This window comes from Arvicanthis niloticus, chromosome X (assembly GCF_011762505.2).
Source record: "Arvicanthis niloticus isolate mArvNil1 chromosome X, mArvNil1.pat.X, whole genome shotgun sequence".
NCBI lineage: Eukaryota > Metazoa > Chordata > Mammalia > Rodentia > Muridae > Arvicanthis > Arvicanthis niloticus.
In genome coordinates this window covers 36,481,527-36,498,072 of record NC_047679.1, presented here as the reverse complement: position 1 = coordinate 36,498,072, position 16,546 = coordinate 36,481,527, and the positions used below count along the sequence as shown (strand labels likewise).

Here is a 16,546-nt window from a genome sequence, read left to right as displayed (position 1 = left end):
TTGACAAACATCATTGTATTGTGCTGTGAGGATCTTTTAAGAGCATAAGGTATAATTTAATTAATTAAAATTGTGATTTACCAGTTGATCAATACTGTCTTTTCATTTTATGTACTTGTTATACTTTTACAGTGAGATGAAAAGATCTGAATCTTTACATTTTGTTGACTTACTGTGGTGTTTTATAGGCAGCTAAAGCACAGTGCAACAAAAGTGCCAAATAAAATAAAGATTAAAGCCCTTCTTAGCTTCTCAACTCATCAGTTACTTTATCATGAGCAAATTTCTTTATATGTACTACTTTCCTCACCTATAAAATGAACATGTGTGCCAGAGGCCAGTGAGAGGGTTCAGTAGTTAAGAGTGCTTACTGCTCTTACGGAGTCCCCAGGTTTGGTTCCTAGTACCCATACGATTGATCAACTGTCTCTAATTCTGGTTCAAGAGGATCTAATGCCCTCTTCTGATCTATGAAGACTATCTCATGCATGTGGCACATATACATATACTTAGACACCCACTTATCCATATAAAATAAATATTTAACATTAAATGTATAGAAAACTAAAATGATTCACAAAGGTACAACAATAAATGGATAGGTGCATGACTGTGGAAAAGAACTTAGCATTTTATTTTATTAATTAATTATTTTATTTATTTACATCCCACATGTTGCAACCCTCTTGGTTCTTACAGAATGCCTCTCCATATTCTTTTTCCCCTTCACCTCTGCGAGAGTGCCCCCTAGCAGGCATCCCCCAGCCCTGGCACATCAAGTCTCTACAGGATTAGGCACATCCTCTTCCACAGAGGACCAATAAGGCAGCCTTCTCATATTTATGTGCCAGGAGCCTAGAACCAGCCTTTGTATGCTGTTTGCTTGGTAGCTTAGTCTCTGGGTGCTCACAGGAGTCCAGGTTAGTTGACATTGTTGGTCTTTCTATGTGGTCGCCCTCCCCTTCAGCTCCTTATTTCCTTCCCCTAACTCTTTGATAGGAGTTCCCTGGACCTCAGTCTAATGGTTGCCTGTAAGTATCTGTATCTGTCTCAGCCAGCTTCTGGTAGAGCCTCTCAGAGGATAGCCATGCTAGGCTACTGTCTGTACAATGTAGCATCATGAATAGTGTCAGGGTTTAGTGGCTGTCCATGGGACAGATCCCAACTTGGTTCAGTCACTGGTGGGCTCTTCAGTCTCTGCTGCATTTCTTTTAGACAAGAACAATTTTGGGTCAAAAATTTTGAAGGTGAGTTGGTGACTTCATCCTTCCCCTGGGGATCCTGTCTGGCTACTGCAGGTTGTCTCTTCAGGTCCCATCTCCCCACTGCTGGGCATTTCAGCTAAGGTCACCTCCATTGAATCCTGGTAACCTCCCCCATCCCAGGTATCTGGGACATTCTAGAGATTTTCCCCACCGCTACCTCAGCAGCTGCATATTTCCATTCACTCTCCTGACCCTTTGGGCTTCTTGTCTGTCTCCCTTATACCTGATTCTGTCCTCCTTTTTCTCTCCTTCTCCTTACTCTTACCCAGGCCCTCCCTTCCTCTGCCTCCCAAGATTATTTTGTTCTCCCTTTTAAGTGGGATTGAAGCATGCTTACTAGGGCCTTCCTTCTTGTTTAACATCCTAGGGTCTGTGGGGTCTATCTTGGTTATTTTGTACTTTTTCCTTAATATCCACTTATCAGTGAGTGCAGTGAAAAAATTCTTACTCTTGTACTATTTTTTCATTTGAAAGCATCCAGAGAATATGAGCAGTTTATCATATACCTTGGTATTTATTTCTATTTTCCACTCCTTGCTTCCTACCTTCTTCCTCTTTTTCTTTCCTTCCATACATTCTCCTCAATCTCTTTAGTTATAATTTATGAGAAAATGCTATTTGGAATGTAAATTGTTATGCCTCAGATCATATAATAATTATAAGTATTTATTTCCCTTTGATTTTGTCATTTCCAAATTACGATTTTAATACAGTTTTAAAACTCATTTCATAATAGAATATTATAAATCATTAACATTAAACTTAATCTACTAGTATTGATAAATTTTAAAAGTAGAAAAAGCTTTCTCTTTAATAAGGTTAAAATTCTGATACAGTTGCTATTGCATCTTTGTAGCCTGGAGTTATTTAAAACAATTACATCATAATTTTTAGGCATGTGAAGGAATGTTTTCATTACTTAATTTTGTCATACTCTTTATATCCTAATATCATTCCCCCTTTTCTCTCAGTCTGCCTGCCCTTCTCTCTTGAGAAGTGGAGGACCCTGTGTATATCAGTCCACCCCAGTATATCAAGTCACTGCAGGACTAGGTTCATTTTTTCTCACTGAGACCCAAAAGGCAGTCCAGTTAGGGGAACTGTATCCATAGGCAGGCAACAGATTAAGGGACAAAATAAATGTTACTCAACTGAAGAATAAATAAAGAAATTGTAGTTCATTTATACAATGGAATACTACTCAGCTATTAAAAACAAAGACATCATGAATTTTTCAGGCAAACAAATGGAACTAAAAAAAATCTTGATTGAGGTAACCCAGACACAAAAGGACATTCATAGTATGCACTCACTTATAAGTGGATATTAGCCAAGATATCCACACAAACTCAAAGAAGCCAAATAACAAAGATGGCCTAATGTAGCAATGTTTAACAGAAGGGGAAATAGAATAGATAATGGACATAGATGGAAGAAGAAATCTTGTTGGGAAGAGATTGGGAGCTCAGCAGGGCAGGGGATCAGGCATAGAAAGAGCAATAGAGAGAGAATGGAATTAGCCAGGGTGGGGTGCCTGTCTCTTGGCTGAGCAGGAGACCTGGAACTGGGCTAGGGTAACTCTGCTTGAGACCACTAACAGTAAGGGGTATGGAGCCTGAAGTGGCTACCTCCTGTCTCCAGACAGAACTCTCAGTGGAGGGATAAGGACAGTAACCCACCCACAAAACTTCCGGCCCAAAATGTGTCCTGACCGCAAGATGTACAGGGCAAAGAAGAAGCAGAGAGAGGGAGAATGGCCAACCAATGACTCAGACCCAACTCCTGAGAAAGAGCCAATCCCTGACACAATTAATGATACTTAGTTATGCTTACAGAAAAGGAGTCTGGCATGGCTTTCCTCTGAGAGATTCTACCCAGCAACAGATGAAAACAGATACCCAAAGCCAAACATTAGATGGAGCCTAGGGAGTCTTGTACAAAAGTTAGCAGAAGGATTGAGGAACCCCAAGAAGATAGGGACTCCATAGGAAGACAACAGAGCCAACTAACCTGGACCCTTGAGGTCTCCCAGAGACTGAAACACCAACTAGAGAGCATTAGCTGGATTCTAGCCTCCTCCAAGTCTCCCCCCCCCCACACACACACCAAAATATAGAGCAGAAGTGCAACTTAGTCTTCATGGGGGTTCTTAACACTTGATTATATGCAGTTCCTGTTCTACCAAATTCAGACTTATTTAAACCATGCATGTCTTCTTTGTTTATTCCCTAATATTCAGAATATTCTTAGAAACTTAATAGTGCTGGTTGGAGGGAGAGAATCTCTTCATTCAGACTCATCAACATGAATTGCTAATCCTTTTTATTCATCACCTGTCATTGTTATGTATCATTGGATATTCTTTTTTACTTTCTTACATCATAGTCATTCCCATCCATTACTTGCTTAATTTCAATTGGCTGTCTTCTTTCAGAACAAATTTGTGTCTCTTTGATCCTCTATATTACGTTTTTTTTTGTTGCTTTCAGCCAGTGTGATCTTGACAGGCCTATAGACAACACGCTTCTATAGCCAGCTCTTTCATTCATCAATTACTGTTCATAGTACAGAATTGGCATTCAAGAATATTGAAAGTATGTCACTTGGTACTTTCTAATCATCTCATACTATGTCCATCCTGTTGTTGATTGTTGATCTCTCTGTATGGCCATTGCAAAATCAGAGCACAGCATTCTATTGCTTCATTTTTTAAAGATAGGAAACTTTGCATTACATGCAAGTCAATCTAACTCTGAGCAAAATTTGTTTGTAATGGTCACTCATCTCTTCAATTTAGTGTCCTATGTCCCCAAATTTCAGAAGCTTCTTTTTTCCCAAGGAATTACTTCCTATCAGGTATGCTTTGCTGGTCTTTTTAAAATTAAATTAATCATTTTCTTTGATCACTTTTATGTTGCTCCCACATTTTGCCATCTTGCAGTATTCCTGCTCATTCATCCTTCATGTCAAAACTCAAATGCATGCAATAAAGTTTCCTCTATTTTCAAGTATATTGGGGTACATCAGAGTTTCCTCATGTCTTATGCTTTTATGTATCATTTCCACTTAAAATTGTGACTTTAAAGGCATTCCCAATTTTACATCTAGTTTTTCTGATATCACATGGTCTCTCAGTACATCTGAAATACAGAGATACGTTTATTACTTTTAGCTCCATCAGAAGTTAATCTCTAGATTAAAAGTCATAATATTAATTCTTCCATCTGGAAGCAGAATATTCGTAGCTAGAGGAGCTAATTTTGTCAGGATTCACAAATGAGTTTCTATCGTGTGTGGTTCTCTAGTCCTAATGTTTATTGCCGTGATATATTTTCCACTGTTTCTCAAATTTTGGTATGTTTTGGTATACATTTTTTTTATCTACTAGAAAACCCTGATTTTATATTTTGGTTTTATGAAATCCTTTAGGACTGTGCTTATTTAATAATGCCTCACTTCTAATTTCTCTTTATTTAAATATGGTTTTAATTTGTTTTATAATGCCATTATTTTTTACACCAACCCATATCCTGAATATTCCAAAAAATTCAATAATGAAAAAAATGTTGTGTCTTATTTTATCTTGTTCTCTGTAGGTGTTGTTGATCCATATTGCTCACTGGAATGTGAAGTAACCTGGGAGCCAGGTTTTAGTTCTCCAGAGAAGGGAGAATTTTTGCTACAAGTCTCTGGAGGAAATACACTGACACTGAAGTGTATTGCACATGTAATTATTTCTCTTCAATGTGATTTTCATCTAGAGTATCTGGATTGTCTGAATATACAGTTGTCTTAGCTTATATATACATGTCACAATTGAATTTATGTAATAATTATTTTAGTTACTTCATAGAGCTGCTTGCCTACTAAGAATAAAAAAACTAACCCCCATATCAAAGAACATTATGTAAACAATACTAGATTGACAGAGACTCGATAAATGTGCAATACCATTATGGGAGACACTTGAGAGTAACTTCTTTTGTTAACGAACAACATAAAATATAGTAGAGAAATTATATTCCTACTATATTTTACAGTTAATTTAAAATCTACTTAATAACTTAGTATGAGAAAGACCATGTGATTTATATAAGAGGAAACCAGACTTTTTAATACTATAAAATGTTTCTTACAATAAAAACGAAAGATGTGACCTATAACTAACTTTATTTATTTCCATGGTAGTTCTTTTTTTTTTAGATATTTTATTTACACTTCAGATGGCATCCCCTATCCCCATTCCCCCCACCCCCCTTAGGAAACCCCTATCCCATGGCCCCTTTTCCTTTTTGCATTTATACATTTTTAAAAATAATGTTAATCATAGGCTTTATAAGTTTGGAATTGTTCAATCAGAGGTGTAACCCACTGACCAACCTAGATATAACAACTATCTTTGACTGGTGGAGATACATGAATATCTGCCTCCCTGTCTCCCCCCTCTTTCTCTCTTTCATCACCTAGCTTCTCCTCTCCTTCTTCTTCTCTTCTTACTCCTTTTCTTCCTCTCAGTACTCCTCCTACCTTATCTCCTCCTACACATCACCCTTCCTGTTAAAATGAAACTTTTCTCTCAAAATACAATTAGAGCATAATTATGCCAATTTGTACCAGTGAGGTACGGATAGTCCTAATACCCAGTCCATCCTTTTGTTGATTAACCAGCTCCTCTGTCATCTATTCTAACTGAAACATTTAGTTCTGATCCTGGCTTTAGGATGAATGTCAGCTGACGACCATCCACTCAAATCTTTTCTCTTAAGGTCAATAGCTATATGTTTTCAACCCCATCAGAAATCCAGAATGACTGAGTTGGCTATAATTGTGGGAAGCACAAATCATAGCTTCTAAAACTTAGCCAATTTATAGAGACCTCTGAACACCTGGACACTCTCCATGATAGTTCTTAAGCCAGGATGCCCTAACAATATTAATTTTGGTCATCAAGAGTGCATTTTGCTTGTGTATCCCAGCCAATGCCATTAGAACTAGTGTACTTTCATTGAATGCCACCTATATTTTCTAGACATTGTGATCTATTGTTTCATTTATAAAGGTGCTTTTAGTTTATACATAATCAACTTTCCAATTTTAGGGATTGGAAGTCACTATCAGAACACATTAGGGTCTTTCCTCAGTTACAAGCTTGAAATAAGCTGACTCCTACTAGCTTTGTATATAAATCACATATTACTCTTTCCCAAACTTGCATGGATGATATGGGTATATATTATAAGTGTTTAGCTAATGTGCTTCTTTTTCATTATTTTAACTCTCAGTGTGTATATGAATAGTATTTATCTGATACTGATGTAATTGTGTCTAACAAGTTTAATAATGTACTTTTCTTCACATACTCAACCTACATATATTTTTAACTAGCATTAAAAACGAGTAATTTTTTTCTTTTTTCTTTTTTCCCCTCTTTTATTGGATATAATATTTACATTTCAAATTTTATCCCCTTATCACATTCCCCCCACCACCCAGGAACCCCTTATACCATTCCCCCTCTTCCTGCTTCTATGAGGGTGTTTACCCACCTACCCCCCAATCCCCCTCCCCACCCTCAGATTCCCCCCCCCGCAGTGTTCATCCTTCAAGGTACCAAAGACCTTGTCTCCCACCTATGCCCAAGAAGGCCATCCTCCCCTACATATACAGCTGGAGTCATGTGTCTCTCCATATGTGCTCCTAGGCTGGTGGTTTAGACCCTGGGGAGCTCTGGCTGGTTGGTATTGTTGCTCTCCTCACAGGGCCACCAGCCCTTAAGGCTCCTTCAGTTTACTCTCTGACTTCTCCATTGGGAACCTTTGATCAGATTAATGGTTAGCTGTGAGTATCTACCTCTGGGTTAGTTAGACTCTGAGGGACCTCCAAGGAGACAGCCTTATCAGGCTGCTGTCAGCTTTCCCTTCCTGACATCCATATCAGCGTCTATTTTTGGTGACTGCACATGGAATGAATACCCAGATGGAATGGTCTCCATATAACCTCTCCTTCAGATTCTGTCCCACACTTTAACATTTAAAAAAATGTATAAGTGCAAAAAGGAAAATGGGGCATGGGATAGGGGTCTTCTAATGGGGGGAATGGGGAAAGGGGATGGCATCTGAAGTGTAAATAAAATATCCAATAAAAAATGGAAAAAAACAAGTAATTTAATGTATAGGTTTAGTATAATAATAATAGTAATAATAATAGTAGTAATAATAGTAATAATAATAATAGATATTATTTATTGAGTAATTACTATGTTTCAAGTGCTGTCGTCCTAAGTGGTGTTAACTTATTATCTCATCCCTATGAAATGTTGAGGCATTTAATGTATATATTCATATATAATACATGTAATATAACTGTAGTAATAACAGATGAAAAATTGAAAGATTAGGGTGTTTAAGTAACTATTAGGGTGTAAGTAATTACAAGTTCACAAATGCCAGAAATGGCTTAGTTGTAATTAATTTTCAGATCCAAATTTCCTTCACAGCCTTTAATGTCATCCTCTCTAGTAAAATTTGCTTTCTCTGTTCCCTACTCCATTATTAAATAATAATGAAATAAACTATGAAATTATAAAACTGTGAGATAATGAGTTGAGGAAATAACTGAGATAACTAAACTATAAAATGGATCATTTTAGGTAAAGCTCTGAAAGCTTTAAAGTGAACTTTGAAGAAAGAATAGAAAAACTGTTTAAATAAAATGTTAATTACAGTTTATCATGTATTTACGAAAAAACTGATTAACTTTTTTCTTCTGTTTTAGCTTAGTTTCAAAACTTATTACTCCAATTACAAAAATGTTTTTAAAATACTTATAAGATTGTATTAAAGCCTAATATATAATAACAATATAAAGATATCATTAAGTCTAGTGTAAAATGCATTTAACTCAATATTACTTGGACGAAATATGTTACAGTTATACATAAGGCCTGATTACTTCACTTTAATACTGTAGACATGTATTTTGGCCACATTTGAAAATAGTATTCCAGTATTTACTAGCTCTATGAAGTGATTTTCTTGGACAGCAGTGACAAATCACTGGGCTTGTATCATTTTATCAGTCAAAGTGAAGTATGCCCCCATTTTCATTCAGTGATAATATTTTGTCTGACTACATCTTAAGCTCAACAAAGATGGCTTCTAGTAGAAGTATGTCTGGGCGATTTCATTTTTAACAACTTTTTCTTTTTATTTGATGACATTTGAATTCTTTTAAATACCAAAATATGTAGCTGAGTAAATGATAGCCTTTCAGTAATTAGTATGTCGGGTATGTGTGTGTTGTGACTGGGGATAACACCCAGAGCTTTACATATGCTAGGGAGCATTCCACTAGTAAATTATTATCCATCATCACTTCGAGGGATGTGAATAATTTTCTGTCTTAAAGAAAGATCCAAAAAATCTAGCATGTTTTATTTTAAAATTCTGCATGACACTAAATTATTTGATTTGCTATTATTTTTGATAATTTGTCCCTTCCTTTCATACTAGGTTGGTCACACTAAAGTCACATTTTTAGAGCCAAGAATACTATTCAGTAATTGTTCTCAAGGTTTAACTACTTGGAGAAAAGCCATTCTTCACAATATAGGACAAAACCATGCTTATTTCAAGGTAATGCAGAATTTTTCTCACTTCTTACTTTGATCAGGTCATATTATGATTTGAATCAATATGTTAGTTCCAAATATTGTGAGTGTTAATACTTTACTTTTTATAGATAGACACAAAGCAGTGTTCAAGTTATTATAAATAGATTTCCCAAGTACATTTTATCAAATTTGTTCTTCGACTTCCAAAAATTATAATGTTCCTTATTCCCCCTATTTTTCCTTCATGTCATTCGGTTTCATTAATAGAAAAAAGCAAAAAGTTTTTTAAATATGAATACTAAGTAATGATACACTACATACTTCATTACGTACTTTTCTACTTTATTATTTTTTTCTCTGTATATTCAGGACTGTTACAGTAGCAACATGGACTAGATTGAAGTAATTAGTTATTGTAATTTGTATGATTTGTCTATTTAATATAGTCAAGTTCCATTAAAAAAATCACCTCATATCTTATGCCCATTGAGCCTCTGTGTAGGAAGTACCATAGATGCTTCCATGTATAACCTTTGATATTATCCTTTTTTAAGGCATTGTAGCATCTTAACAATTTTTGATTACAGGTTTGTGATCAAAGCCTTTTGTCTACCATTAATATTGTTCCATCAGAAGGAATAATCCCATTTGGGGGAATAACTGTTCTTAATATCTCCTGTACACCTACTGTAGCAGAAAAGTTTGATACAAGAGCAAAGGTATGTCTGTTCACATATTTGGTAATTTTTTTCTCTCTATGTATATGTATGCTTGTATATGTATTTATATATGTGTGTCATGTATATGTATGTTTGTATATGTATTTATATATGTGTGTCCATGTGTATGTATTAACATTGTATAAATCTTTAATAATAAGCTCATTATCAAAATATTTGTATACATTTGGTATTAAAATGTATTTCTTCAACAATTAATGGAGTTTTGTAGTTATAACAGTAAAATAAATAAGCTGTAATTTGTAGAGAAGTTGAATTAACTCTAAATATGTTTTAGAGATCTCAAAACAGCACCTTCTAATATTATGAAAGCTAATGCTCAGGGAGAAGGCATCCTGGTCAGTTCAATCTGGATTCCTCTATTCTTTTTCTTTCCAAGACAGGGTTTCTCTGTATAGCCCTGGCTGTCTTGGAACTCACTCTGTAGACCAGGCTGGCCTCAAACTCAGAAATCCACCTGCCTCTGCCTCCCAAGTGCTGGGATTAAAGGCGTGCGCCACCACTGCCCGGCTCCTCTATTCTTATAACCAAAATGTATGGTATCTTCAGTACGAGAGATTTACCTTCAAGTTTTGGGAAGCAATCAAAGGCAATGGTAGTATCTTATGTTGCTTTGAGAGTCTCTTAAACTCCTTTCAACAGCTACTCAAATGGAGTTTTACCATGCCTGGATCTAGGATATTTGTTATTGTTGTTGATTCTTGTTTACTATATTAATTTTCTTGGCGAACGTTCAATATGTGGTCAGGCTATAGTTTGGGCTTAATTGTTTTGAAATTTAAATTTATGGAACCCCAAAAGACAAAAAATTGGCCTTTCTAAGCTCTAGTTATCTTCATTTTGTTAGGGTTCTTGAGAGAGTTATGCCATAGTATATCAGGTATTTAAAAATAAAATATTATATTAAGTACTATATTAAATGCATAAAACAATTTGACCTGTTTTTATAGTTATTTTGTACATTCATAAGGTTCTGTGGAACAAAGTATATATCATTCAGCCATACTTTAGTTATTTTTGAATAATCTGTTGTAATTAGATAAGGAAAAATGGCCGGGCGATGGTGGCGCACGCCTTTAATCCCAGCACTTGGGAGGCAGAAGCAGGCGGATTTCTGAGTTCGAGGCCAGCCTGGTCTACAGAGTGAGTTCCAGGACAGCCAGGGCTATATAGAGAAACCCTGTCTCGAAAAACCAAAAAAAAAAAAAAAAAAAAAAAAAAAAAAAGATAAGGAAAAATGTGTTATATAGAAGTTTAGTCAAGTCTGGTCAAATACATAATCTTTTGCAGTTAAATATGTATGCTATTTGCTTTCTAATGGTTGAACAGTCAGTTTTCCAAGCCGCATCAATATCGCCAAATAGAAAAGTAGTTATAACTGCCAGAATACATTTTTAAATATAAATTCAAATATGCATACATACATACTCACACATATATATTTTATTGAAATTGTATTTAAATTTCAAACTAACATTTAGTAACCTGTGATTTTTTATTTATCTATGATTATATTTTAATGTAATTTCTACAAAATTCAAAATTCCCTACTTCTCTTAAATCAGGTTGCTATACACCATGCAAATGTCATAGATCTTAGGATTGGTGGATCTGTTGAAATTCCTGATGTTGAAATCTTACCTGTGAGTATGCCAATTTTTTTGTTTGCTTAATTTATGACTGGTATAGTTATGTTGTATTCCTAGTCAGTCAATTAATGTCTACAAATAATTTTTATGCAGTAATTTTACATATACTAGTTAATCTATATGATATAAATGTATATGATAAAGCAGAATATTGAATTTTTATGAATAAAACACAGAACTTAGTCATAAATGAGCTATCACTATTGTTAAAATGATTTCATTATGTATATATATATATATGTATATATTTATGTATGTGTGTACATATGTATGTATATATATCTTCCTTAGCTATTGGTATAATTGGTATAGTTTTGAGTTTTATAATGTTTATGAAGTGTTTGTAATCTTTGATGAGTTATTTTAATTGAATATTGATTTAAATTGTATGTAACAATACCATATTTTTTGTCACTGCTGCAGAATGCTTTATATTTAAACATACTACATATATATATATGTAGTATATAATGTATATGTAGTATATAATGTATATATTTAGGATCCTCTTTCCATTGTTCTTCCCTTTAGTTGTTATATCTTGCTTTTGTTATTGCAAGCACAGTCATCATGGCAGGTCACATGTATATATTCTGGGTACAAAGTCTTCTTGAGATGTAGTGTTTGTTTATGTTTATTTTCAAAAGATAATTTCAAAAATATGTTGCTTTTATTTTATTGCTCCATATTTCAATGCTCTACAAGTTGTGTTATGAGATGCAAAATGCTCATCTAATGAGTTGAAAATAGATATTGTAGTCTTGATTTTACTTTTCTGAACTATACTCACATTTGTTTTACAAATTATTGCCTATAGATAAAGTAGCATTTGTTCTACAATTGGTAATGAGTATATACACTGACATACATGTGTGCATACAAATACATGCAGAGACACAGACACACAGACACTTTCTCCCTCCACACTTATGTTTCTTCATCATCTTTTTCTTTTTTTTCTTCTCTCTTTTTTTCTTTACAACATTTCAAAGGATAAGTTCTGATCCATTGACCTGAAAAAACTTGGATTAATACATCAGACTGTTATGTTCCTCCACTGTTACATTTATAAGATGTTATCACCTTCTTATACTCTAGAAAATTCTCCACCATAACAATTATCATTTTGGGATTGCTTCCAACTTTGTTTATTTCTTTTTTATTGACAATTTTATGTATTTACATTTCAAATGTTATTCCCCTTCCTGGTTTCCCCTCAGGAAACCCCCTATCCTTTTCCTACTCCTCCTGCTTCTATGAGGCTGCTCATCCACCCACCCACTCCCAGCTCTCTGTCCTGGCATTCCCCTACACTGGAGCATGGAACCTGCACAGCACCAAGGGCCTCCCCTCCCACTGATGTATGACAAGGCCATCCTCTGCTACATATGCAGCTGGAGCCATGGGCCCCTCCATGTCTACTCCTTGTTTGGTGGTTTAGTCCCTGGAAACCCTGGGGGGTCTGGTTGGTTGATATTGTTGTTCTTCCTATGAGTTTGCAAACCCCTTTAAGTCTTCCAATTGTTTCACAATCTGGTACAATTATGGTGCTAAATTATAAAATATAATAATTAAAGAGTTTAACTGGCTATCTCAGTACCTCAATGCCAGCCTGTACTTTAGTTGCACAACAGTTGTTCTAGCATCAAACTTTAATTTTTGATTCTAGTTGGTTAGTGATTGAAACATGATATCTACAGACCTGTAGTCATCCAGATAGCCTATTTAAGACTGTGGGATTATTAAAAATGAAGAGTGTAAGAGGGGTCGGAGGACACAAAGAAATAAAGGACTGTAGTGAGAATTCTGCAAAATTGGCTTCTTAAAAAAAAAATACAGAAAACGCCTTTACAGGTCAGGAAGGCTTTCTTGTCAGAATGACCTATGGCAGTCTCAGTCTTGTTAATGAAATAAAAAAGGGGGAGATGTGGAGAGCTTTTGGGGCTGCTTGACAAGAATTTGAGATGGGCCAAGGACAAGGAAATGGGCTGCTTGGCAGGTATATGACATTGGTCAAGGACAAGGAAGTAGGCTTCAGGCAGGAATCTGACATTAGGCTAGAACAAAGAAGTAACTTCAGACAGGAATCTAAGTTTTAGACTAGAGAGAGGAGGAGTAGGCTTCAGATATGAAAAGGACTTTGGGCTAGGACAGGGAAGTTGGCTCAGATATCTTGGTCATCCTGATAAGCCCTTAGAAACAGTGATTACAGGAGTGTTCACAGAATTTTGTTTATTGCCTCGCTTGTTCTTTGGCTATTTGTGTTTATTATCTTGCTTGTTCCTTTACTATTTGCATCTATTGTATTGCTAGTCTCTCAACCTAGAACTGACCTTAAGACTTGCATGTAATTAAAATTAAAATAGGTTGGTCTTAATGAAGTATTTTACTCAATTTTACCATACTCTTGCCACTGTGTCTCTTTAATGTTCTGTGTACTTCTTTTGCTAAGGAATTGATTTTATAATAATTCAATAATGAGGTAACTTATACAGGTTTCTGATGAAATCGTATACTTGGTGTATATGAACCCAATGTTCATTTAGACATGGAAACACACAAGAACACATGCATGTATGAGTGTATATGAAAATCAATGCTGTATTTCATTAGGAGAGTCAAATATATGAACAGATATTGTGACATTAAATACAAATTATTATAAGGAATAAGTTATCCTAACCATGGTGTAATTTATCTGAACTTTTAATGGATGCATCACTTTATCAGGCAGTTACATTGTATAGAAGTGCCTTTCTGGCAGTACAGACACCATAATTAAGAGACACAAGGGTAAAATACCTGCTGTTAGTTTGAAGTGCAATGTCATAACTTTCTGAAATATTAAGTTTTAGGATGAGAAAGGAGCTTAAATGAGTCTAGACTATGAGGCACTAAAAGACTTGAGCAACTTTATGAGTACTGTTGATGAGATTTGAACTTCTGCTGATAGTGAGGGAAGGTCAAATATAAGAGGAAGTGTGTGACTTAGTTATTGAAGAGAATGATTTGAAAAATTTAAGGACTAGAAACAAAATAACAGTTAACTATCTATTATTTTTATAAAGCTATAATCTAGGAAAGAGGTTGAAGAAGGGGAAACAGGATTAATGTGTTTTGGTATTGTATATATAGGATATGGAGGAAGAGGAACATAAGATTTTAGAGAGACATTTTTAGGCAGTTAATCTCCCTGACAAATATAAAAATATAAATTTGACTATACATATTTGTGAAGTATAATTCTGCTTTCTAATTATTATTTTTTTATTTTTAGAATACATTTAATTTCAGTGGTACCTATGTTGGCACTACAGATATTATTCCATTTATAATAAAAAACAAAGGTGTGACACGTGCCAAAGTAGAGTTCAATCTAAAAGAATTTCCACTTTTTGCAATGGACTTTAAGGGAAATCCAGGTATATATTTTATGCTGTAATAGTATTATAAAGCAAAGTAGTTTTAAGTTGTATAAGGTATAGTAATATAAAACATATGACAATGTAATTTATTGTCTAAAATTATTCATGATTTTCTTTAAATATATGTATTATAATATTAGAATATTTTCATGATATGATATAAGTCATGTATATTAGCATCATAGTATTAATAAGGTATAAAAATGTTTATACTATAAGTAAAATATAATTGTTAATTTTATATTCTCAAAATTCTTTGTAGTCTTTTCTCTGTGTTTACTCATGTGTCAGGAGTCATGTTTATTTTGGTATACTTTATGAACTCATATCTTTCTATTTCAGGAGTTAGAAAACTCATGGGCCAAATTTTATTAGAAGTTTATCTTATAAACAAAGTTTTATTAAAATATAGATTCATTTGCATATTGCTTATGGTTGCTTTCATACTATAATGGCAGAATTGAAGAGTTGGTTCAGAAATCCTGTCTCACAATGTATATATATATATATATATATATATATATATATATATATATATACACACACAATGTCTGTTACAGAAACGTTTTCTTCTAAGTGACTTAGGTATTTCTTAATCAGTAAATATTTGATAAATATCATTTACAGCCTAAACATTAGACTAAGTCTATAAGGTAACTAAGCCATTTTCTATGTTCTTAAGAAGTGAACAGTAGGATTATGTGTCAGAATCTCAGTGACAACCATGAATCATTCAGAGGATTTCACTAAATATATTTTAGAAAATGAATTATGTATGGAGTCTAGGGCAGTATTAAAAGAAACAAAAAGTTGTTGGAAGCTGCTGTATCTCTAATTCTGAAACAGCAAGAGGAAAGAGTATATTGGTGATCTAGTAGGGTATTAGTGTGATTAGCAGTTGGAGCCTGAGACCAAAGTTATGAAAGTACCTTTGTAGACTTTCTCTCCCCCCCTCTCTCCCCCTCTCTCTCTCCCACTCTCTCTCTCCCCCTCTCTCTGTCCCCCTCTCTCTCTCCCCCTCGCTCTCTCCCCCTCTCTCTGTCCCCCTCTCTCTCTCCCCCCTCTCTCTCTCCCCCTCTCCTCCCCTCCCTCCCCTTCCCCTCCCCTCCCCTCCCCTCCCCTCCCTTCTCCTCTTTTTTTCTTTGAACATAGGGTCTCACAATTTAGCCTGCCTAGCTTGGAATTCGCCATATAGATCAAGCTTGCTTTAAACTCACAGGGATCCATCTGTCTCTTCCTCTCAAGTGGTAGTATTAAACACTTTTCTTGACTTTTAACTTAGAGGTTAAGAAGCACAATTAAAGGCTTTATATGTAGGTTTTCTTCCCATAGTCGAGTTACCTCTTAATTCAAGCCTTTCTTCAGGATACTCCATTATTTTTTCAAATGCATGCATGCATCCAAACCTTTGTCCTTAGTCCAGAGCCTTACATTTCTCTACTTTAAAAGCTTTCTTCATTTCCTTTTACCACTAACAGTGTTTTTCAGCAGCTGGCTGCACAAAGTGAAGAAAGCATGTAAGTTGATCTTAATAGCTAGCAACAAAACATTTTCTTAAACTATTCTGAAAAATATCTTACTATCAATATTTTATCAAAGAATTGTCTTTGATATCTTATTGATTTCTAACATGATTCTTCAAATAATTTTTATAGAGTAACTTTTGGGGGAAGTAATACTAAGATACATTGATGCATGACTTCATCATGTCATTCTAGATACTGGTCATTGCAGGTACCAGAGATTGTTTTTAGAGCCATACCAAATTATGTATATCATCAGCACTGAATTTCCATTCTCCTAGAATGACACATTCTTCATTTCTATGGTTCTTGAGATCTCACTGTCTTTTAAA

The 16,546-nt window shown here is 34.8% G+C and overlaps 1 protein-coding gene across 4 annotated transcripts in view; it reads left to right on the top strand.

The window, feature by feature from the left end:
- Cfap47 (cilia and flagella associated protein 47) overlaps positions 1-16,546 on the top strand; it is a 220,494-nt gene that overhangs the window by 41,319 nt on the left and 162,629 nt on the right. For 3 of the 4 annotated variants that reach the window (XM_034485406.2, XM_076919144.1, XM_076919145.1), the window contains 5 exons: positions 4,862-4,992; positions 8,777-8,899; positions 9,465-9,596; positions 11,183-11,260; positions 14,544-14,688. In XM_034485406.2, coding sequence (XP_034341297.1) covers positions 4,862-4,992; positions 8,777-8,899; positions 9,465-9,596; positions 11,183-11,260; positions 14,544-14,688 — 609 coding nt within the window. The remainder of the gene's footprint in view (positions 1-4,861; positions 4,993-8,776; positions 8,900-9,464; positions 9,597-11,182; positions 11,261-14,543; positions 14,689-16,546) is intronic. The other variant, XR_013106093.1, reaches the window with a different exon arrangement.